This window comes from Capra hircus, chromosome 10, assembly GCF_001704415.2.
Source record: "Capra hircus breed San Clemente chromosome 10, ASM170441v1, whole genome shotgun sequence".
Taxonomy (NCBI): domain Eukaryota; kingdom Metazoa; phylum Chordata; class Mammalia; order Artiodactyla; family Bovidae; genus Capra; species Capra hircus.
This window is the reverse complement of record NC_030817.1, coordinates 599,250-625,848: the sequence shown is the minus strand read 5'-3', so window position 1 is coordinate 625,848 and position 26,599 is coordinate 599,250. Positions and strand designations below refer to the sequence as shown.

The 26,599-nt window shown below is 49.6% G+C and overlaps 1 protein-coding gene across 3 annotated transcripts in view; it reads right to left on the bottom strand.

The window, feature by feature from the left end:
- RPS6KA5 (ribosomal protein S6 kinase A5) overlaps nucleotides 1–26,380 on the bottom strand; it is a 184,900-nt gene extending 158,520 nt beyond the window's left edge. For 2 of the 3 annotated variants that reach the window (XM_018053829.1, XM_018053830.1), the window contains exon 1: nucleotides 26,184–26,379. In XM_018053829.1, the coding sequence (XP_017909318.1) occupies nucleotides 26,184–26,259 (76 nt within the window). In that variant the 5' untranslated portion in view covers nucleotides 26,260–26,379. Of the gene's footprint in view, nucleotides 1–26,183 lie in introns of all 3 variants that reach the window. The other variant, XM_018053831.1, reaches the window with a different exon arrangement.

Below are 26,599 nucleotides of genomic sequence, written 5' to 3'. Positions count from 1 at the left end.
TGCGATTCATGGGGTCGCAAAGAGTCGGACACGACTGAGCGACTGAACTGAACTGAACTGAAAATGCCTTAATTAGAGCTCTCATCAAACAAATTTAACTGTGGCCAAAGCAAGTTATTGCCGACTTTAAATTATGGAAGATGACTGTGTCCATTAATATCCTTATGAACAGAATCTCCCCAGATTTTAATAAGTGAAAGTGTTAAGTCAGTCAATCATGTTTGACTCTTTGCGACCCCATGGACTGTAGCCCATCACGCTCCTCTGTCCATGGAATTCTTCAGGCAAAAATACTGGGGTGGGCAGCCATTCCCTCTTGCAGTGGGTCTTCCTGACCCGGGGATCAGATCTGGTGTCGCACACTGCAGGCAGATTGCCATCTAAGCCACCGGGAGAGCCTGGATTTTAATGAAAGGAGCAGCAAATACGTGCACACTGAGGCTTACGTTTATAGGCTCAGATGTTTCTGTAAGTCAGGTCTCCCGCACTGCAGGTGGACTTTCTACAAGGCTGAGCCATCAGGGAAGTCCAAATATATATTTAGATGTTGTTAATTTACCTTCTTACTTAGCACGAAAACATCAGCACAGCTGATGGGGTGGTAAATACAGAGTAGGGTATTTATTTAATTTGTACTTGTCATAGTTCTCTAACTTGGCTTATACACCTGGAAGATAAAAAGGCAAGTTTTAAAGTAGCTACAGTATCTGAACAACAGTACACTGACAAGCATAATCCTTCTTAAAAAATTCAAGGACATCCATAGTGAAAGATTAACCGTAGAAAAGACTTACTTGTTCTTTGTTGTATGCCTGTAAGAGGACCTTTTAAAGGAATATTACAAGAATAAAAAATTGGACACCCATATGTTCCTCATGGGAAATGACATTAAAAATTCAATTTTGCCTTCCCATTATTTGCTTTATTATTGCCTTCCATTTTCTATAACCATTAAAATGTGGGTGAAAACATACTAGCTTTTAAAAAGTAGGTTTCCACTTTATGAAGCTGTCCTCCTTTATTATATTGAAATTGACTCTGAAAAAATGGGAAAATAAAAAATATTAAAATTTCACAAAGAAAAGAAGTAGTCAACAGCTAAGCAAGAAAGTACATCTTTTAAAATACATTTTAATTTAAAAAATGAAAACCCAGAGTATACTTTAAAATGTTTATTCTACAAATATCTAACCAGTTCTAATTACACGTAGGCACTGCGTAGAGCTATCTAGAACAGCAGTGACCTAGAACTTCACTGTGTAAGTTAGGGTTCGGGCACCATCTCCAGCTGTGCATTCTCAGACAAGCTGCCTAACTGCCCTCTCTGTAGCCCTGTACCGCCGTCTGTAAAGTGAGGACATTAACAGTACTGGCCCTACAGGATCTGCTCTGGGGATGAAGAGAGGTAAAAAATTCAGAATCCTTAGGAAACGCAGTGTCTGGTCCAAACGAGATGCCGTACAGACTAAACGAGACAATGAACGTGAACCTCTCAGGGTGATGCCGCACAGGGCTTCCCTGGGGTGGCTCAGCGGTGAAGAGTCCACCCGCAATGCAGGGCCACAAGCATTCCCTGGAGAAGGAGGTGGCAGCCCACGCCAGTATTCCTGCCAGGAGAATTCCATGGACGAGGAGCCTGGCAGGCTACAGTCCATGGAGTCTTGAAAGTCAGACACGACTCAGCAAGGAAGCAACAGCAACACAGGGAGGAAGGGCGCAGTGCACTCGCTGCCGCCCTGGGCCGCTGGGAAGGAACCACCTGCGGGTCCCAAACGCACGGCAGGGAAAACGCGCCTACATCCTGGCCTTCCAAAATAAAAAGATGCTCCCAAACCGTAAGGTAAACTAGTAATGTTGTCACACACACGAGAACACAATCAAGACGTCTGAAGATCAAAAAAATCTTTAAGGTGAAGCCACAAGATCTGGGGAAAAACAGGACTAAGCGCATCATTCTCGAGATGACAGTGAAGGAAAGCCCCACAGCGACAATCACACAGCAGCTGAGAGTCACTAGTCCACGGGGGTGAGGACAGAGGCTCAGCAGGAAGGCCTCCAGGAAGAAGGGCTGTCTCATCTGCAGAAAATCACACAGAACGGGATTCACAGAGCTGCTGGAACAGGTGGGGCGCTTAGAGACTCAAAGGAAAGTAGCCGAATGGAAAGGCGGGGTAAGTTAACTCTGGGGAAAAGAATCATGCAAAGAAGGAAACACATACCTGGCTCAGCTATGACTGTTTAGACAGCAACTAAAGACTGCATATGGGTTCAGCCAGAACTGTGACTTCATTAAGTGGGAGGGAAAGTGTACGTCGCTTAGCCAGGTCCGACTCTTTGCTAACCCACGGACTAGCCCACCAGGCCCCTCTGTCGACGGGATTCTTTAGGTAAGAATACTGGAGGGAGCTGTCATTTCCTTGTCCAGGGGATCTTCCTGACCCAGGGATAGAATGCGAGGCAGATTCTTTACCACCTGAGCCACCAGGGAAGCCTGTTAAACAGATGAACAAATAAAAAAAGGAGCTCTGAGACTGCTGACTGAAGGGCCGTGCAGTGTCACTTTGGCGGACCTGCTGTAACAGAGGAAAGCGGGGAGCAGAGAGGGAGCGGCGGGCGGGGGCCAGGCCGCGGACCGCGCTGCACAGTGCTCGCTAAGCACACGAGTGGATCACTTTCGATAAAGTTTTTTAAGTAAACAGAGTGTTCATCAAGTCCTCTTTATGGCAGATGCTACATACAGGTCACTCACCGCCGTTCTCCATCACCATTTCCCGTGCCTTGAGAGGCTGAGAATACACATCCAGTTTCACAGCCGCCCTTGCAAAAGGATGGCCACGTGAAACTGTATAGCCAAAGCCAAAAACATACGGCAACGTCTCCTGAGGAGGATTTCAAATCCTACGCAGGAAGCAAACACCTCGCAGACAGAACGTCCTTCCCTCTTGCCCCACGTTCCTGTCTGAGTCCGCTGTCGGCAGTGAGGCCAGAAGTCACAGGCTGCGGCCTCCGAGCAGCCAGCAGGAGCCTGGGCGCCCCGGGGCGCCTTCTTTTCTGAAGCCACTGGCGCTGCGTCCTCTCTCACCAGTTATCATAAGAGGGCTCGGGCACCAGTCTTCTCATGCTAACCACGATAGGCACTAGGGAACCGCGACGGAGACAACAGCTCCCCCAAAGCTTACTATCTAAGAGGAAACTTTGCCAAAGAAGAACCAAAACACCCAGTAAAGCGCACTGCCGTCAAAATGTGGGGCCGTCAGAGGAAGGAGAGATTACGTGCAGCCGAAACACGCAGGACGGCTTCCGCTGGCCGCCATGGGCCCTGCAGAACTGAGCGAGTTTTCACAAAAATGTCCCTTCCACATTAAAAAACTACCACACAAAACAGAAACAGACTCTGCAGATGCGGAAAACGAACTCGTCGCCACCGAAGCAGCGAGGGAAGGAAGGCGGGACAAGTCAAGGGCACCGGACTAAAAGCAGCGGAGCGCGCGCCTGCCAGCGAGGGAGGCCCAGACCTGACCCCTGGGTCAGGAAGGCGCCCTGGGGAAGGGCATGGCAACCCCTCCAGAATCCTTGCCTGGGACACCCCGCGGTCAGAGGAGCTGTGGGCTACAGTCCCGGAGGTCTCGAAGAGTCAGGCGTGCTGAGTGACTGACTAAACACCACCGACAGTGACAGACACAGCTACTGTGTGTGAAGCAGACAGGCAGCAAGGCCAGGGCAGCGGCGCCCGCGCAGGGCCCCTGCCTGGAGAGCCCCGGCGGCGGGGAGCCTGCAGGGCTGCGGTCCACGGGGCCGCAGAGTCCGGCACGGCTGAAATGCCTTAGACTCAGAAGGACAGAGCACAGGGAATGGCGTCCTAGTCTCGGAGTCAGTCACCCGTAAAGGAGCGTGAGCTGCAGAAACCACTGAAGCACTGTGCTGTCCACCCGGACCCAACACAACAGTGTGAACCGGCTACTTCAAGCTAAAGAGAGAAGCCACAAGCAGACATGGAGGGACAGCACAGAGAGTGTTCAAGGAAAGCAAGTGCTCCTGAGCTAAAAAGACCTATTTCCTAATCTCAACCACATAAGCTACCGGGCTTGTGACCTTGGGGAAGATACTGTACTGAGTTGGCCAAAATGTTTCTTCAGGTTTTTCTGCAACATCTTATGAAAACCCAAACAGACTTTCTCGCCAACCCAATATCTGTGATAGAAAGACAGAGATTCTCAGATGACTGTTGTAGCATTATTCCTGATACTTTACATACACTTTTTAATTTTCTAGTCTATTCCATAGTTTAAATAATTGTTTCCACCACATGGGGTACACTCTGGATCAGATTCACCCTTTAACACAGTACAAAAAAAAACAGACAAGACAGAAAAACAGGTAGATAATTTGAGGCAGAAAGAAAGTAACTGAAACAAATATAAAACAATCTTATTAATCTTTTTAAGTCAACTAACTGGGCTTGTTACTAAAAAAGTAAGGACAATGGAATTCACTCCACTGTGCATTCCCTCAAATATCTGAGTATCTATCATGTTCCAGACTACTCTAAGTGATCAGATATAGTTGCGAAGGACAGAATCTCTGTCCTCATAGAATTTTAATGCCAAAGCAGCAGTGGGATAAAAGAATGTTTCAGATTAGCCAGTGGGAACATTAAAAAGTTAACAAGCAATGTTAACCACAGTGGAGGCCCAATCAAACACATAAACGTCTGAAAGATTTCATGTTCTAGCAACACTGAGAAACCCAAAAGAGAAAAAAAAATTTTACTCTTGAAAAGTTGTAATCTAGAATTTTAAAAGATAATTTTCATGTGGATTTACAGTAATACCTGCCAGTCTCAAACGCTCATCATTTCTGCTGGGATGGAGCCAGGCTCACACTAACCCAGAAGTCACTGTTCGGCAAATGCGCTCACCCAGGGTCCAAGTCCAAGTCCACACACAACTGGGACTAACCTCAGGGGCTCCCCAGATCTGAGGAAAGCAGCTCATCACAGCACATCCACTCCCCATGAGATACACAATTCTGGGAGCCTCACCCAGATCATTTTATCTAAAACCAGACAGCAGAAAAGCAACGAGAGGCACCGGGAGCACCGAGAGGGAGACGAGAGAAGAAGCGAGGAGGACAGGGGAGTACTTTCGGAAGTGAACAACACGCTGAAAGGCACAGCAGTCCAGCCACTGAGGACCCCTCACCAGCAGTCTCACACACCTTCCGCACTGCCATCTAGGCAGCACAGTGATGTTGTTCACAGGCATTTTTAAAAGGGCTAAATTATATCCAAAATACTGTCTAAGAAGTTAGGGACACAGGGCGTGTAATCACAGGAATGGGCTCCTTTCAAACAAAGAAAAGCAACCCAATTACAAAAAAAAATAAGTGAGGGGATAAATGACAGGGCAGTTTCACAAAAGAGGGAAACCAAATGGTCGACAAATCTTCTATATTTTTGTTCTGCCTCATTTTTGTTCACATTTTTCAAGACCCTATCAAGCCTATCAGTGTTCCGGGAGATGACACTGCAAAGAGAGACGCCTTCTCCCCATCAGACCAGCTTAAAGATGTAAAGCCAAGAGGCGGCCCGCGAGATGCGCTCTCGCGCCCTGCTGGTGGGAACGTGAGCCAGCACAGTCGGTCTGGAGAGCAGTTTGGCAACGCTGAGTGAAATGAAAGCTGTGCACACCCACAGAGCGGCGACTCTAACCCTAGGTATACACTATAGAGAGACTCCTGCACACGCGGGAGTGGGTGCGTGAACATGCCACACACAGCACCCCTGCAAGACGGAAAATAAAGCCCTGAGCATCCATTCACAGGACAATGCACAGGAAACCACGATACAGTCATACAAGGGAACACCAAGGAGCAACGAAACTAAACTGACAGAAGTTACAGACGGCCAAGCAAACAGCGCTCACTTTTAATGCAGCAGCGAAGGAGACACGTAACAGGCCTGCATGTGTTTACTGAGGACGTGTATATTACATGATGTCGTGTTTATGTGAAGAGACCCGTGGAAGAGGAAACGCAGCCCACTCCAGTATTCTTGCTGGGAAAATCCCATGGACAGAGGAGCCTGGTGGGCTATGGCCCGTGGGATCACAAAGAGGGATCATGACAGAGAGAGAGCGCACACACACACGTAAAGAGAAAGACACGCAAAGTATCATCACGTGCTGTGACTTACGCACATATGCGTATGTTGTGAAAGTATAAACCACAACTGGGATGCAAAACCTGCATTCAGGATAATGGTTCCATACGGTTTCAACTGAACTAGTAACAACTTCTAGAAAAAGACGGACACGGGGGCTTCCTAGTGGTCGAGGGGCTGAGCCCCACGCTCCCGGGGCCGGGAGCCGGAGTGCGGTCCCGGTGGGGCAGGAGCGCCAACACGCCGCGTGCCAGAGTGTGCGCGGCTAGGCGGAAGCCCCGCACGTGGCACTGAAGGCCCTTCACGCCCCGAGGAGGACAGAGATCCCTCGCGCCTCAGCTAAGACCTGGCACAGCTGAGCAGGCAAGTAAACAGACAACACATACAGTAGAGAAGAGAAGCAGGTACGAACCCAACATCACAAAACAGTGAGATCAGACAGCCCCCGCGGGCAGGCTCACGGGTGTCTGCTCTCCACACACACCAGAAAGACCCGTCTTTTAAAGCTGGCCTCTCTAACAACTACAGAATCGGACAGTTCCCGAAAGCAACCCTCACCGTCATCACCCTTGTCCCTCCACCCCCGAAATGCGAAATAAAGAAACGAGTACATCAAGGCACGTTCTTCTCAGGCCGCGTGAAAAATCAGTCACAAAGAAACAAAGCTTTAGGCAGGGCAGCTGCTGGAGTGCAAATATCTAGGTTCACACCCGGTTTTGCCACTTGCAAGCCGTGTGAAGTGGCTCGAAGCCCCGGACCCTGGTCTCCTCTCAGGCTGCGGCACACACAGGGTCGCTGGCGGTTTAGCAGAGCACGCAGGAAGAGCACCCACCGAACTCATGCCACCCAGCGACCACAGCTGAGTCAGAGCACAGAAGCCTCAGGACCAGCCTCAGGATCGAAGTGGTCCGCTCACAAATCTTTAAAAAAGTTTTTAATAAGATGGATATTCATTTATTTACATTTTTAAATTAAGGCATAATTGATTCAGAGTGCACAACACAGTGATTCTAAAATTTTCTAGATTATACTCCACATACACTTATTATTAAATACTGTTAATAGTTTCCTGTGCTGCACAATATGTCCCTGCAGCTTATTTATTTTACACACAGCAGTTTGTACCTCTTAAGCTGATACCCATCTCCTGCCCCTCCCCGTCCCTCTCTCCACTGGGAACCACTGGTTTGTTCTCCGTATCTGTGCTCACAATCTTTTGAATGGCTTACAGGGAACACTGCTGAGAATAGTAGGGTCAAATGTCTTCTTGTAATGTCCACCTGCAACCAAAATGTTTCCAAAGAAATTTCTCCATAGCTCTAGTGCCATGTGGCTTGTATACCGTTTCTTTTGAAAAGAGCAAACACACAGTCAAAATACAGACTAGCACAATTCAAGAGTTATCACACAATTAGAGGAACTAAAGAAAGTGATCTTGCGATGGAAAAAACACTAGAAAAAGGATCTCGCGATTAGAAACCACTAGAAAGAATGCTATTCCTTATGGCACACAAGTATCAGATGACTGTCCATTATGTTCCCTTTGTCTTTTTTCCTTTTTAGTTTCAGAACATAAAAAATAACAAATCCATTTTCTGAACAAACTCATCTAGAGAGGCAAATTTCCCTTCTGACCTGTACACGAGTGAACTGATGCAGTCCCATGCTGACTAATGCTTGTTTACAGCACCACCTCTCTATAGAGAATTCTGAATGAGACAGGGGTTGTTTGGAATTCCTGCAATGCAGTCCTACAGATCTCTTTTTTAATCTTCAAAATCTTACTTGATTTTTGTATCTAATAATCATGGCCCATAATACCAAATGTAGAACAAATGGGTTAAATGGATCTCTTGGTCTGAGAAGAAATAGCCCTCATTATAAAAATGTTTACAGTTGGGCAGGAAAAAAGAACAAATTTGTATCAATAAAATACTTAACTATTAGGTAAAGGGTCTTCATTTTCACATACCTAGTTTTCTTAAGGATGTACACCCATATTGTCAAATTCTTTATTTCAAAGCCAATTCAAAAAAAGCACAGAGAAATTATCCCTCAATTAAAAATAAACAATTTTTTTTAAGCAAAAGCAAGATCTTTATACGGTGCTAAAAACTAGCAAAAACTGAGCAGAAGATGAATTTTGGCACTCCTATTTCCAAACTCAATCAGGTAACTCAGCACTGTGCATGTAAGAATCCAATTTTGTCTTTTCCACTGGTATGTGGAAGTTCAGCCACATGGCACCTAAACACATCTTGTACAGCAAAAAGGTAGAAAGTCACTTGAACCTTAAAATGATCCATTAAAAACTGTAACTTAGGGTCAACTATATTCTTTTACTTCTCTGTATATTCATTCTACTAATTTTTCAGAGTTTGATATTGAAACTCCAACTAAAAATCTTAACTTACAAACTTAAAGAAATAATTGTAATATATAGTTGAACTATATGGAATCTTGTTCTGTATTTTCCAAGCCTCCTATAAATGTACTATCATAGTTTCAGAAATTAAAAAAATTTTAAACCCAGTAATTTTGCAGAATCTTTTCACAGATTTTTTTTTAAAAAAACCATGAATCATTTCAGATTCTAGACTTTTAACTATTCAGCAATATTAGAAAAGGTATTTATTAAAGATATTTCTATTTGCAAAAGTCAATCAATTAACATTCTAAGCTCTGTGGGAAAAAGCGGTAATCTTGTTATCTTAAACTTTAGTATTATGACGACAGAGGATGAGAAGGTACGATGCCACCACTGACTTGATGGACGTGACTGTGAGCAACCTCTGGAAGCTGGTGATGGACAGGGAGGCCTGGCGAGCTGTAGTCCACGGGGTCACAAAGAGTCGGACATGGCTGAGCGACTGAACTGATCATAACATAAACCTGATCATTACTCATAGTTTTTCTCTTCTTTTAAAACTGAAGGTCACTACGATCCAAAAATAGTCACATTATTCACAGTGGATAGACCTGCCTTTCATCCACTGACTGTGCTTCTATCCTAAGTAAATCGATCCAGTCAGTGGGTGCCACTATGGATCGCAAGAAAGAAACACACAGTCCGCCCTGAAGAGACATTCACAATTTGACGGGGGAGGGGAGACAAGCGTCCGATTCCAGTGCAGTGGAGCACAAGCAACCAGGGAGAGGCAAAAGGTCAGGAGCGCACGGGAGCAGCGAGTGCCGCGCCCGGGGACCGGGGGCTTCAGAGAAGAGACGGCGGTGGGGCCTGAGTGGAGCCTAAAGAACGGAGGGGCTTCTGGGTTTAGGGGACAATGAAGGCCCCAGATTTCAAACTTCCTCATTCACCCTCAAAAGTAAATAAACAAAAGAGACAAAGAGGGCCCTCCCGCGCGGCCCAGCGGCTAAGACTAGGCCTTCCAGCGCAAGCGGCGCTGGTTCGACCCTTGGCTGTGGAGCTAGAAGCCCTCAGGTCTGGCAGCCAGAACGCCAAGACACAAAGTGGAAGCAACACTGTAACGAAGTCAGCAAAGACTTTAAAAACAGGTCCACGATAGAAAACAGACAAAATACACACCACCATAAAATCAGCAAAGACGCAGGGAAACCATACATGACCCACGCCTGGAGCAGTACCAGGAGGCAGAATTCTACAAGCTTCCAGTGGCCTGCGGCTGAAAACCAGACCCACCCCACAGAGACTCTGCGGGCTCAGAGGCAGGGAGGGACACTTGAGAGCCGCTGAGAAAGGGCAGAGGGTAGACAGAGCAGAATTGCGCCCAGAAAGGCCCAAGGATAAGGCTGGAGCACCGCACACAGTCAGGACTCGGTACTCGAAAGGGCCGGCTCGGAAAGGGGCTCGAGAGCCAGTGGATGCGACCGAAGCCAGGCACGCACAGCTCCTGAGGCAGACCAGCTGGGAAGGGGAGGTGCCCAGGAAACTGGCAGCCAAGGGCAAGGGCCGAGAGGAGGGAAGGCGAGCGTCCCAGCAGAGAACAGGCCCTCCCCGCCCCAGCACCTCCCAACACGCGCGGAGGACAGCACCGCAGAATTCTCCAAGAAGGGGTGAACGGACACGCACAAACGAGAAAGCAGGCCACGCACGCAGAAAACTACTGTTTAAAACAGAGTCAGAGACTGCTAACAAAAGCACTGCCACTGACGAACCCGTCCCCTCCAAAAGGAAAGCCGGAAGCTGAAGAAAGCGGCGACACAACACTCCAGACCTAATTAAAACCTTCACACAAGTGCTCGAGAGACGAGGGGGAAAACAAAGTCGGGAAGCAGAAACACAAAACTAAGGCCAGAGATGAGCAAACAGACAACCAAAAAAGGACCCAAGGCACCAAGAGGCGGCCCACCTCAGAAAAACAGCAGAAAGGAGACACTTCCCGTAAAAGACCATGAGGGGAGCGCCCCCAGACTGAGGTACAGGGGAAGGAGGGCTCACTGCAGAGGGGGCGCGCTCCCGGCACCCTGCAGACGGGGGTCTCTCTAAGGGCCGGGCGCGCTCCCGGCACACCGTAGACGGGGGTCTCTCAGCCACCTCTGCGCGCTGACAGGGGGGCCAGCTCCCGGAGGACGAGGCCGGACAAGCCCCCTGAGACGAGCTGACAGCATCTTCAGAAGGGAAAGGCAGTACCTCGAGGGAGAAGAGACCTGCTCTGGCTTCAGATGGACTCAGAACGCCAGCTCCACCACCGACTCGAGCTGAGCTGAGCACTTACCTTGACCATTCGGGGACTGGGTGGGCAGATGGACGGATGAACAGGTGGGTAGACGGATGGCTGGCTAGACACACACACACCCCAACACAACAGCTGCACCTGTCTGACCCTGCTGCTGCTGCTAAGTCGCTTCAGTCGAGTCTGACTCTGTGCCACCCCATAGACGGCAGCCCACCAGGCTCCCCCGTCCCTGGGATTCTCCAGGCAAGAGCACTGGAGGGGGTGTCTGACCCTAAGCACCTCCCGAAAGGAGAGCACCCGCAAAGGACGTGTAAACAGGCCACGACATCGGAAGGAGAAGAAACGGACCCAAGAGGCTGAGACTGGGAAGGGGCAGGACAAGGCAAGCCGACCGTCCTGACACGCTCACCACCGCGGGGACACGGACACGCTCACCACCGCGGGGACACGGACACGCTCACCACCGCGGGGACACGGACACGCTCACCACCGCGGGGACACGGACACGCTCACCACCACGGGGACACGGACACACTCACCGCTGCCAGGCGACTGAGCCCACGGCCAGCTGGAGGAAGAGGCAGCCTTCGAGCTGAGCATGAGTGGGCCCCGAGGGCTGCCCAGCTGCCTCCTGCTCGGCGGGTAGTTGAGAGTAACTGGTAAGGAACCCCAGAAAGAGATCCAAGCGGAAGAGAGAGACTCGGATGGTAGTTCAAGGCGTGATACTTGATTTCCCGGAAAGACCGTACAGAGTTAGAGGAAAGAGGGCTGACGGCAGATTACCAACATTTAAAGGGCAAGCAGAGGAGGCCAAGGGGAGAGGGCGGCGAGGCGGTCAGGGACGGGCGGCCCGGGGAGAGCGAGGCCACACCAAGCCCACACTCGCGCGCCGCCGGCCCTAATGGGGCCGAGGAGGACTAAGCGGAGGCTCTTCCCAGATTAGAACAGGGGGACATGAGTAACTGCAGAGAGCACGCTTCTGGGGGGCATCAAAGACTAAACAGGAGATGAAGCCGCAGCAACAGCTGGTATAAACTGCTCTTTCAACCTCTGGTGGGAAAGGGAAAGACAGAGAAAACTAGAGGGCCACAGAGGAATTTTTTCCCCCTGATGAGACGATTCAGCTATGTGGGAAGAGGAGCCTGAGGACCAGGGAAAGTGGAGAAAATGGGGCAAGTTCTCTGCGGAAATGGAATATCTCGAACAGAGGTGTGAGAGCGCCACATGACTCAGTCACGCGTATTTAATACGCCTGGGTCTGTTCTTGACCCACCAACTGAGAAGCAGAGATTCAGCATCTATTTTACTGCGGCCAGACCAACGAAGCCGTAAAGAACTTTTCCTGTAGAGCCTTGCCTTTTCTTACTCAACGCTGCAAAAACATAAGCTTCTTGGACTAATTCAGCTTCAGTCAAAAGGTGACAATCGTATGCAGCGAGAAAAAACTCGTTCTCTGCTATTTCGGTTCTTTTTTTTCTTTTTGTCAAGGGGAAATAAATTATTTATACAGCAGTTTACAAGGTGAACTCTAATTCTGGGGACGTCCAGCGCGTCCAAAACTCTGAAACCTAAACATGCTGAGCCTTCGTCTGCAGAGTCGAGTAGTCTGATCCTGGGGACGACGTGAGAGCGGGCGGCTAAGCGGAACAGCCAGCACACTCGGTTCCTTTTAAGTGCCAGGTGGTAAGCTGTTCTGAAGCTGTTTAGATTTGTGGTTGGGCCTCAAACCATCTCTCTGGACGACATTCTGCTGGAGGCAGAACCAAGTTATATTTAATATCTGTGTACTTTAGAACAGCGCTGCCCACTTTCCTCTTGTTGCCGGGGTCACTTACCCTTAAGACTCACTGTGCGCTCAGTGTCTAAAACAGCAGTGTTTACTTATCCAACTGATCCTGGAATCACATGATGGGGCCCATGTGAAAACTGAGTCAATACGAAAACAAAGGCTTGTAAAGAAGTGACAAGCAGCCTTCCCCCCAATACACGTACCAAACAAGTTTAACTCAGAAGAACGGAACTAAATGTAACACTTCAGAAATAAGAAGAAGAACATTATGCTCACGAAGAATTTTGGCATGACCCAGAAGCCACGTCCAGGGACGGCCTCTGTGGAGAGCGCAGGACCGCGTCAGCGGCTGCATCCAAAGCCTCTCTGTGTGCCCTTCACAAAGCTCTCCTATAAACGTTCGTCTGAAGCGTGTGAGTTCTGCCTACTTTTTGCATGTTCCTCTATATCTAAGAATTTTTAAAGACCAGAAGAACAATTTTTAAAACAATAAAACTATTTTTCTCCTCTTGAATAAAGAACCGCCCTTCTTCACAACCCATAGAGAAGGGGGCGAAAAAAGCACGGCCTGGAAACTCCCATATCTTCCTGCCACCAAATCTACAAAAGAATCTGATCCGTTCCCGCTTCTCATCATAACAGAAGCGATGAGGGCGCTTCCCTGGTGGCTCAGTGGCTAAGACTCTGTGCTCCCAGAGCAGGGGGCACAGGGTCGATCCCTGGTCAGGGAACTAGAGCCCACATATGGAAACCGAAGGCCCCGTGTGCTGCGACTGAGACCCAGCATCGCCAAAAAAGAAAGAAATTGTTATCAAAAAAAAAGAGAAGTAATGGGCCTTCTCTTATCATGCCTTCAGTTATCCCCTCTTTTTGTGTATTTTCAATAGCTCTCTTTTTCTCTTTCTCCCTCCTTCTCCCTATAATGGATTCACACTAAACGTATTCTAGCATCACTCCTCTTAAAATAACAAAAAAAAAGCTGCCCCTGCCCCAGCGGAACCCCACATTCCCCTCTGGCGCCAAGCCTCTCCTCCATTTCCACTTGCAGACTTCCCTGGCGGCACAGCGGATGAGAATCTGCGTGCCAATGCAGGGGACACAGGTGTGCCCCCGGCCCGGGCAGAGCCCACGTGTGGCAGAGAAATGGAGCCTGTGCCTCTCGGCTGCTGAGCCCGGGCTCTAGAGCCCGGCCCGCGCTGCCAAATGCAAGTTAAATCAATGAACAAAGCAGCATCGTACATGTAGAAAAATAACTTTTCTAAGTATTCACTTCCTTCCACTCCTCAGTCCATTGCAATCTGGCCTCCCCCTCAAACCGCCACTGAAACTGCTCTCAATAAGGTCATCAGTCGGCTCTGACAGGCCCCTCGAAGCACCTTCTCTCCTCGCCTTCCCCAGCACCAGAGCTCTCCAAGGTCTCTGCCACCCCGACCCGCTCCCAGCCGTCCCTCCTCTGCATCCCTTCTTAGCTTCTCCTTTCCTACACACCGTCTAAATTCCAGAGTTCTTCAGGCTCAGCTCTGAGTCCCCTCTCTTCTCTCCACGCTACAAGCTTTCCTGAGATGATCTCATCCACAACTGGGCTTCCAAAGCCATCTACAGGCCAGTGACGCTGGAATTGTCACCTGCAGCCCAGACACCTTCGCTGAGCTCCAGGCCCACACCCCACTGATGACTGGAAGCACAACAGTTTAGGTGAGCCGGGGGGCCAGACCCCTCAGGCTCCAAAACTAATCTTCCCATTTACTTCCTGGGTAACTCTGAGCAAGTCGATGAGCTCTCTAAGACTCAGTTTCCCATCTGTAAAATGGGAATAATAAAAAAGGTACTGACTTCGTAAGGTTACTGCGTGGACTAAATGAGTAGATAAAAGTACCAGGTCGGCAGCACACAGCAAGCTTTCATTACCCACGACTGCTATCACCACGCGTGTCTACTAGAGTATGTCAGAGGCATCTCAAGCTTTCATCTGTACACATCTGGGTTCTATCCTTTCTGCCCACCCCACGGGCATCACCCCAGGCTCACCTTCTGTGAGCTCTAAGGAAGAATCCCAACGCGACGTCCCTCTATCAGGTGGCCTCCGTAGCCTCTGTGCGGCCCCTCCACTGAGCACCTGAGCATGAGGAGACGCCATTCTTGGGAGACAGGGATTTTGCTGCTCATGCACTTAAGGTCCCAAATCAGCTGATCTCACGATGGGAAGATGGTTCAGGCAGGTCTGACCTAATTACACAAAGCCTAGCGATGACAGAAGATCGGGCCGTCAGCGCGCCAGAGCCGGGGAAGCCTGTCGCCAGCTCCGAGGCCCGAAGGCGGGGGGCTGGGTGAGTGGGTGCACGTGGCCTCTGCAGCCGACAGAGGCCCCACTGGCGCCACTGAGGACGCTGCGGCCGCAGACTGCAGACGTCGGGAAAGTCTGCTGGCCACGGCAACGAGCTTCCAAGCACATTTCTTCCCAGAGCCTCCAGACAAGAACTCCGGCTGGCTACCATCTTTTTCTTTTACGATTTCTGATGTGGACCATTTTTGAAGTCTTTACTGAATTCGTTACACTACTGCTTCTGTTCTGTTTTGGTATTTTTGGCAGCGAGGCCTGTGGGATCTTAGCCCCTGAACCAGGGACTGGACCTGTGCCCCCTGCATCACCAGGAAGTCCCATCTGCCTACCATCTTGACGTTAGCCACGGGCCTACCGAACTGTAAGCTAGTGAACAAGTGCTGTTACAAGCCACTAAGTTTGTGGTGATTTGTCATGCAGCAACTGAAAATTTATATACCATCTGAACAAACTGTACCTTCAAACATATGTTTGCTCCAGCCTGAAAATCTCATATCACTACCACACCAAGTTCCGCTGTTATATTCTGCTAAATATATCTCAAATACTTTCACAATTCTTAATTTCTAATCATTACCCAATCCCAACTTGTATTTGCACCTAACTTCCGCAAAAGCCTCTGAACCGGCCTCCCCTCAGACACTCTTTCCTAACCCTCACGTGAGGAAGCCATTTTTTTAACAGTGCAGAACTAATCTCTGAAAAACCCTTCAGCAGCTTCACCCTGCACTCAGGGTGACGCCTGAACAACCCACAGCACCCACGCACCAGCTCGGCTACCTTCTCAGTGCGTCCGCCAGCTCGGCCGCCTTCTCAGGGCGCCCCTGCAGCCCTCCCGCTCGGGCGCGAGCTCGGGCCACGAAGGCCTTCCTGCCCGGTACCCGGGCTGCAGGCCCTCCCTGTGCCAGGACCATCTGCCGCCGCCCCTGGCAGGAGCGCCTCGCTGCCCGCCCGCCGCGCGGCGCCCGCGGCAGCAGGGCCGGCCGCACACGCCCCCCTCCTCTGGAGGCCGGCCACCCTCACACTCTCTCACAGCGTCTGCACGACCTCACGGCTTATCACAACTGCAATCCTATGGTCAACTGTACGGTTACAAGGGAAGGTCTTTCTCTTAGATGTGTTCGACAAGGGGAGGAGCCGTGTCCAATTTGTTCCCTGCAAAAATCCAGCACCTGTTACGGTGCCAGACACACAAGAATCAACAAGTCCTTAATGGATGAATAAAACTGTGGCTGTTTTGCCCAATTTATATACGGCAAAATCACATCAGGGCTACGTGTTTGATTTGTGTGTGCCCGCTAGATCTGTCCCACTCTACCAACTACGATGTGTCCTTACAAACAAAGGGCGCTGGCATAAAGGAAAGCCAGGGCACATTCACGTGGAAAGGGGAACGCAAGTCTACTGCTGAGATTCAGGGTTCACACCCTTTCACGGCAACACCGTTCATTTAGGCACGAATTACAACATTTCCTTATTACATGTTTCAAATAGTTTTTTCTGTAGGAAAACATGTCCTTCCAATCCAGTATTGATGTGGTTAGAGGACAGACTGCTTCAGTGGCCTGAATTTTCCCACTACTGAGGGGATATTCCACTAACATAGAAAAGAGAGCCCTGTGTACAACCTCCATCATTTTGCCAATAAGATTTGTTTTTTAAAGTACGCCTCAATTTTACTGATTTCTCACTACATACTTTTTAAAACCTCTAAAATGCCATTAATTAATCAGAGACCTACTTTTTCCTTCTTAGGAGAAAGATAAAAATAGCACGAACACCGCGACAAAGATTTAAGAAACAAAATACTGGATAGGAAGTCACACGTCTTCCCACGTTGTCCGTATTATTCATGCTTTGCATATGAATGCATCCATTTAATGAGACACTTACCTAACTCCTGCTCTGGTCTAGAAAAGGCTCAGGACAGTCATCGAAATTAACAAAAGTGTAAGGAAGGAAGGAAGATTGAGGGCAGAAGACGACGCCAGGAAGAGGCCGCAAGATGCACGCCAGGCCACCGCTGTATGTGATGCAGCCCTGAGACGTGGAGCTTCCTGGCCACCAGCTTGATAAGAGGCCTGCCCCGGGGGGGCCACTTCACAGCACTCCTACGCAAACCAGAACCGCTGGCCACAGCCGCTCAGCCAGGCTGGGTACTACGATCAGAAAGGAACATCTTCCTGGGGGTTCCCTAGAGGGGACACCGTCCTGTTTCTTCTAAGAAGTAGACATTGGTTACCAATTTCTACTGAATGGTTGGTTGTTTAAATGACTGACTGCCTCCCACTGGTACCCTATGCAGCTGCCCAAGCCTGGGGCACAATCATCTCCTGGCTCGTTCAGTCTTAAGCAAGATGTGTTGGTTTCCTATTGCTGCTGGGAAAGATTACATAAACTTCATGGTTTATGAACAACATAAATGTGCCTTATTACAGTTCTAGAGCTCAGAAGTCTCAAGCTGGTTACACAGAGCAGCCAAGTGACAGAGCGCTGCCCTCCTCTCGGGCAGGCCAGGGGCCTGGCGGTCCTCCGCCGTGCGCGCCGCTGCTCCGGGGCTCGGGGCCCCTCTCCAGCAGGGGCGTTGCCCCAACTCCGCTGCCACTGCTGCACGTCCTTCTCGCCGCCTGCTCCCACTCTCCTAGCACCTCCTCTGGGGTCCACCCGCTTCCCTCTTGCAAGGACCTCTGCTCACACTGTGCCCATGTCGTAACTCCCCATCCGCAAGTGTGCAAGGTCTGCCGTGTGAGGAAACATGTTTACAGGTGAGGGGGAGGAGGTGAATTAATTCAGTCTACCACACAAGACCCCACCAATTTGCTTGTCTGCAGACACTGGCCATTTACACATTGTAGGGATGGTGTCAGAAAAATAACATTTAAGACCAAAGTTACATAGGTACAGCAAAGCCACAAGTGGAAAACTCAAAAGTTTTTTCTTTAACTTCAAGAGTTAATCATATAAAGAAAAATTAAAAAAGAGTTAATCACAGAATTATTTTAAATACTAAGTTCACCTATCTTCCAAAGAATTTGATACATAAAAATATTATTTACACAATGTTTTGTCAGGAACACACTAATTATATAAAAAGAGACACACCCACACCAAAACCTGAGTGTGAAATTTAAAAGTCGCAGTTCCGAGTCCTGGGCTAAAATCTGGGAACTTTACCTGCCTAACTCCGGCTGCCACAGGGCAGGACGCCTACTGAGTATTAAAAAAAGTGAGCGCGCCAGCTCACTCACAACTCTGGGTAGTATAAAGTCCAGAGAACGTCCGGGACTTCTGGGAGAACAGCTACAGCTGAACCCGGAGGGGCGCGGTGGCAGACAAACACAGCGAGGGCAGGCTTCTCCTTCAGACTCAATCACCTTCCCTGGAACAAGAGCACGGCAGGGGCGCTCCCACCCCTGAGGCGCACCGGGGCCTGGAAATCGTTCCAGGAGCTCCAAGGAGAAAGCTGCGACAACCCCTCCCTCCCACTGCAGCTTGGGGTTGACATCGCTCGAAAGCGTGTTTAATTGTGACGCTTCAGTCAACACATGACGTTACTATGCCAGATGTCCCCCGGAGGAATTTTCACCAAGCATCAGCTTCTTTTTCAGGGGAGGAATTCAATCCTGCCCACCAGATCACTTGTGTCTCCAGGAATCTGAGGTTTCAGGATTCTTTTCTGCTTTGCAGTATAGAGATTAATGGTAGGTCTTATACAACGGCTGACTTGCCACCTAAGAAGGTTTTCCCTGACTATGGACCGCAAATACAAAATACACTGGAATCCCCCCAGACTTAAGGACTGAGATTCCACTTCCTTTGCCCAAATAGACCATTTTCTTAATCTCTAACACTTGTGCTAGAAACTTAAGAACAGATTTTCTTTTAAGGTCTAAGCTCCAGGGAATCAGGTACTATCAATATCCTATTTATGCTTTTGACCTTCCCAATGAATCCCCATAAAGCTAAAGATAGAGCACGAGTTACGCCTGCCCGTTTTAAGGTGAGGGAGCTAAAAGACAAAGTGGGGGAAGCACTGTAAAAACGTGTGGACACACAGACACAGTGCATGTCCACACACGCGTGATACAGGGAGGAGCGCCGCACTGTTCTCACAGGCAACCAAGACTGCCAGCCAAAGCATCTTGCTGTAGATAAGCATTATGTTCCTAAAAAGCTAAGTATAAATTAAATCATTATAAATGGAATCATATTTAAAGAGCATCAGATAATTATTTTTCAATGGGATTCAATCATGGGTCCTCTGGCAAAACAGAATTATCTTTTAAAGTAAATCACCACTCCTGACTTTTGTCTACACCAAGGTTTCCATAGAAACTCCACAGAACACCTTTACTCGACCCCTCTTCGCCTTTACTCAGAGGCTCTAAGTAAGAATGACAGCAACCGAATGGCTGAAATCTTCAATGGGCGGCAGAAGTCAATCACGCACATTCTGGGGAAGCCAGAGAGACACTGTCCACTCTCTCTCTCTCTCACACACACACAGAGACAAATACCTCTTGTGAATATAGACACAAAAACCCGCTACAAAACACTAGCAAACTGAATCCACTATGGTACATAAAAAGAATTATACACATTACCCAAGTGGGATTTATCCCAGGAATACAAGGTTGGCTTAACACCCCAAAATTAATATAATACACCTCATCAATAAAACAAAATAAAAACACATGATTATCTCCATAAATGCAAAAAAAGATGCCTTTTCATGATTAAAAATACCCAAACACACAACACTGTAAGGCAACTACACTCCAATAAAAATTCATTTAAAAAAATTTGTTTTAAAGCTACCTTGGGAAAGAGGAAACACACACCCAAACCAGGAAAAGAAGAAAATTTCCTCAATCTGACAAAAAGCATCTATGAAAATCCCACAGCTAACTTCACACTTAACAGTGAAAGACCAAAGCTAATATTCTAGTTTAGCAGGGCTGCAGGATACAAGACTAATAAAAGTAAGTTGTACATGTTTTCAGTGAACAATCCAAAACTTAAACTAAGGAAATAATTTTTAAAGTAGCACCAAAAAAAATAAAGTATGTGGGAATAAATTTAACAAAAGTGTAAATATACATTCTGAAAACAAAATGTTGTTAAAAAAACAATGAAAGAAGATGTAAATGAATGGAAAAACATTTCATGTTCATGGATCACAAGATCTAATATGCTAAGGTGGCTGCTGCTGCAGCTAAGTAGTGTCAGTCGTGTCCGACTCTATGCGACCTCGTAGACTGCAGCCCACCAGGCTCTACCGTCCCTGGTATTCTCCAGGCAAGAACACTGGAGTGGGGTGCCATTTCCTTCTCCAACGCATGAAAGTGAAAAGTGAAAGTGAAGTCACTCAGTCGTGTCCAACTCTTAGCGACCCCATGGACCGCAGCCCACCAGGCTCCTCCATCCATGGGATTTTCCAGGCAAGAGTACTGGAGTGGGGTGCCATTGCCTTCTCTGGCTAAAGCAGCAATACTCCCAAAATTGATCTACAGGTTCCAGGCAATCCCTACCAGAATTACTGTTGGCTTCCTTATGGAAACTCACAAGCTAGTTCTAAAATTCATATGGAAACTCAACGGACCCAAAATAGCCGAAATAATTCTGAAAAAGAACAAGGTTGGAAAACTGACCATTTTCAATTTCAAAACTTACCAAACAGTTATAGTCGTCAAGACAGTGTGGTGATGGCTTAAGAACAGATACAAACAATCATCTGATCTGAATGGAGAGTCCAAAAAGAAATCCATACATTGACAGTTGATTAATTTTTGACAAGGGCTCCGAGAAAATAAAATGGGAAAGAACAGCCTTTCAACAAATAGATCAAAACTCTAAACGTAATAGCTAAAATCATAAAGACCCTTTGTAACCTTAAATTAGTCAGAGTTTTTAGATACAACACCAAAAGCACAAGAAACAAAGTAAAAAAGTTGATTTCACCAAAATTAAGAGACTGTACTTCTTCTAAGGTTATCACCAAAAAAAAAAAAAAGACAATTTTCTCCTATAAACTGGGAGAAAATATTTCAAACTATACTAATAAGGGATCTATGTCTACAAAACATAGAGAATTCATATCTCAATAATAAATTAACCAATTTAAAAATGGGCAAAGGATCTGAACAGACATCTCTCCAAACATATACAGAGCACTCATGAGCACATGAAACAATGCCTAATGTCGTTAGTCATTAGGAAACACAAATAAAAACTACAGGGAGACACAGCTTCATACTCACGAGAATGGCTATAAGCAAAAAGAAAAACAAGTGATGGAAGGACGTGGAGAAACCGGCGCCTGTGCACCCTGCTGGCGGGGACTAGACAGAATGCTGCTGCTGAGCCGCGTCAGGCGTGTCCGACTCGGCGCGGCCCCACAGGCGCAGCCCCCCCGGCGCCCCCGTCCCTGGGACTCTCCAGGCAAGAGCACCTGTGCACCCTGCTGGCGGACTAGACAGAATGCTGCCATGCTGAAAACCTGAAAGGCTGACACAAACTCACCACGTGATCCAGTAAGTGTGCTCTTAACATCTACCCAAGAAAAAAGAAAACTCGGGTCCACACAAAACTGCACACAAATGCACACAGCAGCAGCATTCACAATGGCCGAAAGGTCAGAACAGCCCAAATGTCGACTGATGAATGGACAGACATACAGGGTAGATCCATACAGTGGGACATTATCTGTCAATTTAAAAAGCGAAGTGCTGACACACACTAGAAACTGATGGATCTGGAAAACATCGCGTTTAGTGAAAGAAACCAGTCATGAAAGATCACACCCCGGGCTTCCCTGGCGACGACTCTGCCTGCCAGCGCAGAGGACACGGCTCGATCCCTGGTCCAGGAAGGTCCTGCAGCCACGAGGCAGCAAGCCCATCTGCCACAGCCCCTGAGCTTGTCCTTTAGAGCCTGGGAGCCGCAGCCTCTGAGCCCGCGTTCCCGGAGCCGGAGCTCCGCGACCAGAAGCCATGCGCTCTGCGACTAGAGGAGAGAGGCAGTAGCTGCCGAGACCCGCACAGGCAGATGTGAGCAAGCACACATTCAGAATGAAAAAGATCACAGTTTACGAAGTTCCGGAATGTAACATGTCCCTAGGCAAATACACAGACAGAAAGCAGACTTAGCAGATGCCCAGGACTGAGGAATGCGCGGTGAGAATGTGGAGTGACCGAAAAAAGGGTAAGAAGTTTCTTTCTAGAGTGATGGAAAGTTCTAAAATTAGATTGTGGTGACGGCTGTATAACTATAAATATACCTGAAATGGTTGAATTGTACACTAAAAACAAGTAGACTTCATAGTGTGTAAATTGTATCTCAAAAAAAGCTGTTCAACAACGGCAACAGGGAAGCCCGGCAGCGTCCACACCGCTCTTCCCTGCGATCACCTGGCCCAGGGGAGCCGGCTGTCACGCCAGCAGGACACGCAGGCAGCCACGCGGAGAGGGCCACAGACTGAGGCCCTGAAGCGTCCTGCCCACAACATGCGAGTGAGCTGTCTTGAAAGGGCATCTCCTGACCCAGACAAGTCTTCAGGTGGACGCGGTCCTGGCCAAAACCTTGACTACAACCCCGTGAGAGACCCTGAGTCAACACCACCAGGCTAAGCAGCTCCCGAATTCCTGAGCCGCAGGAACCACAGTGCCTTAAGTCACTAAATTTGGGGATCATTTATTGCACAGCAAGAGATAACTGATACCCCTTTCCTGACCTTCTCCTCAGCGTGAGGCTCTCTCCTAATGGCGGACATCTACGAAATGTGTACCCACCAGTCCGTCCTCTTGTAGGAGTTTAGTCTCACCCCCGTCCATGTGTTCCCCGGGGTAGCTCTCAAGCTAGCAGAACAGGACGCCACTCCCTGGCCTGAGCTGACCAAAGCCAGGCTACTCAAGTCCTTCCCCAAGATTTGCATGCCTGAACCTGATCCAGTACCTAGAGCTGTAAGACCTGAAGCTTAGAGTCCATCAACAGCTGAGCTCCTGCCCACGTGGAAAAAGGCGAGCAGCAGTGAAGGGGGCCGTTACAGAGAGAAGCGAAGACTCAGGATGGAGACCACAGAGACGCACCAGTCCCTGCCTCCAGCGACGTCTGATGCAACCCTGTCGCTTCAGGGGGAGACCACACGTGTCCTGTAACCCCAGAATACAACGTGGAACTCAGCACATAAGCGGTAACGGACTGCGGAGCAAATGAGATAACCCGACGTCCTTCCCATAATGACCCCTGCTTTGCTGCTGCTGTCTGACAGTTAGATTTGATTATTCGACCCTGAAAGCCCTAACCTTCGCCTTTGCTATCTTTACGCTCTGCGCAGCCTTCTCTTACAGTGTGACAATACACGCTAACTACTGGTTTACCTGCCTCCTCCCCGACCAGCAGAGGCCAAGATACCTTCTCATTTTTGTGCGCCATTAGTACCATTTAGCCTAGAAAACAGAGTGTCAGGAAATGTGCATTTAACTGATCTAATCAATCCCTTTCTCTTCATTTTTAGCTTTCATGGATGCTGGCATCCATTAACCAACCACCTAACATCTACAAGATACTGGGACTACAATAACCAGATTTTGTCCTGGATTTTCATGCATTCAGTGAATTCACCCAACATTTGAGTACTTACTATATGCCAGGGGCTGAAAACGGATAAAGGACACGGCAGCACCTTACAGTCCAGCAGAGACAAGGCAACTATGACAGCTCTGTGTGTTAAACGCTGTTGAAGAGACACACACAGACTGCCCAGCAGTGGGGATCGCGGGGGTCTACACGCAGCTTCAGAAGGCAAGACGTGCACGGAAGGAGGGCAGCCGAGCAGCAGAGCACGGGGCGGGCGCCAAATGGGGGCCCTGCACTCGAGCAACCCGCACGCTCCAAGGGAAGACGCGGTCATCGGGTGATCTTCGGACCTACACGAACCGACAGCTCCTGAGAGCCTGTTCTGTGCCAAGCAAACTGCTCAGCACTTTTCCAACAGAGTCTCCTTCAAGTTCCTATTCTGCAGGTGAGAAGAGTGAGTCTGAAAGAGTGAAGCGACCTCCCCAAGTCTACACAGCTAGTAACGGGCAGAGCTCGGCTTTAGAACAAAGTCCAGAATCTGCCTGCAGTGCAGGAGTCGCAAGAGACTTGAGCTTGATCCCTGCATCACAAAGACCCCCTGGAGGAGGAAACGGCAACCCGCTCTCAGTATTCTCGCCTGGACAATCCCATGGACAGAGGAGCCTGGTGGGCTGCAGTCCACGGGGTCCCAGGGGGCCGGCCTCACTTCCACACCCAGGCCTGCTGTGCTGCTCGGCCCACACCACTGGGGCCCCTTCCGTACCCTCCCATGTAACGTGTGTGGCCTTTCCGTTCATCCTACAGCAGACAGCACAGTGTCGAGCACGGCCGAGGAGTCACCGGCTGCCGACCTGAGATGACTACATGCTTGTCCACATCTTGAGAAGCCAGGGACCACGTCAGATCGAGTTACTGCAGCGCCTCTTACAGCCCCGTGTGCTGACAGGAGGAGCCCGGCTGCCTGAGGATGACTGAACCTCTCAAGCTGTATTTTAAGTGTTTTTGACCACTGTATCTGGTCAGTTGTTTCAATCTTCAGCAATAAATCAAAGTGACTGTTCTGTTCCTTTGACAGTTAACAGTACTAATGAATTCAGTACAATTTCACCAGCCATCAGAAAAACCTCTAAAAATGCAAGCTTGAAGCTGATGATCCAGAGCTAGTAGCGGAGGGAAAATAAAGCAGTACTCACTGCTTTCTACAAAACTAGCACTGTTTGCAAAACCCAGAAACTGAGCAGTCGGTCGACTACTAATCAAGCAGGTTGCTCCTTGGCCAGTCAGCAAAAAGCTGCTTATCGCACCGTGGTCACACGGCCATGAGGACACAGGGCCGCAAGCAGCTTCTGCTGCACAGCATGAGGCTACATATATGAATCAGTGAATCGTTACGTAAGAAAAGAAAAAGAAATTCAAAATCCCCACACCAGAAAGCGCCTGACACTGAGCCTGGCACAAATCAGACGTTAATAGAAAAGAATAAAGTAAAAAGCTTATGGAATGAAGTATTGAATAGCCCTGTGAAAACATCAGTTGTCTATTAAACCGAGACAGGAAAACCAAACAAGCCCACACAAGTTACATTAGGAACTCCAAAAAATTACGGAGTAACTGGCTCAAGATACATAACAAACTCATACTGACCAAAAAAAAAAAAATTGTTTTAAGCCAATGTTAATGTTGAAATAAGTAAGCATGCATTTGACATCCCTCTTAAGTCACCACACTGGCGCTCAGTGGAATGCTAACCAGCAATAACAAAACCTAAAAGAACAAGCGACAGATGTAACTTTGCAATCTGTTCAAAACTATACCAAGGTGTGCTGGCACACACCTGAAACCTGCTACGTAAGCTCTGTCCCCACACAATAAAAGAATATCCCAAGATGCCAAAGAAGCTGAATCGAAATTCTTAACACTCACAGAAACATTTAATAGTAAATAATGAACAACTCGTTAAAATGTATTATCTGTTCAGAAATGAAAAAGGATCTCTAACAGGGGACTCCACAAATATAAACCCAATCTACACCGATTAGTCGGAAGAAGCGTTTCCCATAAGGAACCACCCAGACCCACAAGGAATAAAGTAAGTATAAAGCCTGAGTCGACTGGAGAGACCCCAAAATCAGCGCGTGAGCGCCGTAAGGGGGCTAATCAGCCGGTTTTACCCGGAGCTTTGAATTTACTGAGCCTCCTCAAAAGACCTTTGACAGAGATTCCAGGCCAAGTTCGGTACTTCACTGTGCTGGCTCGTAAAGCCCTCAGTGCCTGCAGCGCTGCGGCTGGACTGCACGCGGCCGGGGCGCAGCCGCCCCTTCCCCGTGCCCAGGACGCCGGCACCTCAGGGGCCCCTCCAGGGAGGCGAGAGCGGGGGAGCCGCGCTCCGAGCGAAGCGTCGCTCCCCCCGCAGCGAGAAAGGCGCGCCTCCCAGACGCGCGAGGGGCAGGTGCGTCCCCGGGCGGGACGGGGCGCGAGCACTCCTGGGCCAGCCAGCGCCGCGGGCCCAGCCCGGCGCGCCGCGCGCTCCCCGCAGGCTCCGGGCCCGCCGCCGGGGCCCCCCGCGCCCGCCGCCCGCCGGGCGCCCCGCGCCGGGCCCCCCGCCCCGCCCCGCGCAGCCCCGCGCCGGGCCCGGCCGGCAGGGGGCGGGCCGCTCACCCGTCCGCAGCTCGTGCCTGACGACGCGGAGCTGCTCTCCGCCGGCGTCCCCGCCGCTGCCGCCCTTCTCCTCCATCTTCCCCTCGCCCGAGCGCGCGGGCTGCTCCGGGACGCCCGGCGCCTCAGCTCCCGCCGCGGCCCCCCGAGCCGGGGCGCGGCCGCTCGGCAGCCCGGACGCCGGGCCGAGCCGCTTTCCCGCTCCCGCCGCCTCCCCTCGGCGGGCGCCGCTAGTACCGCGCAGCCACTCCGCCCCGCTCCCCGCCTCCCCCGGAGCCGCCCCGCCCACAGCCAGCAGGGTCGGCGGCCTTGCGAGTCGCCGTCGCCGATTGGGCGCGGGGCGCGCGCCGCCGCCAGCGCCGGGCCCCGTTGGGCAGCGCCGTCTGACGCGAGGCGAGCCGCCCCGCCCCGCGGCTCGA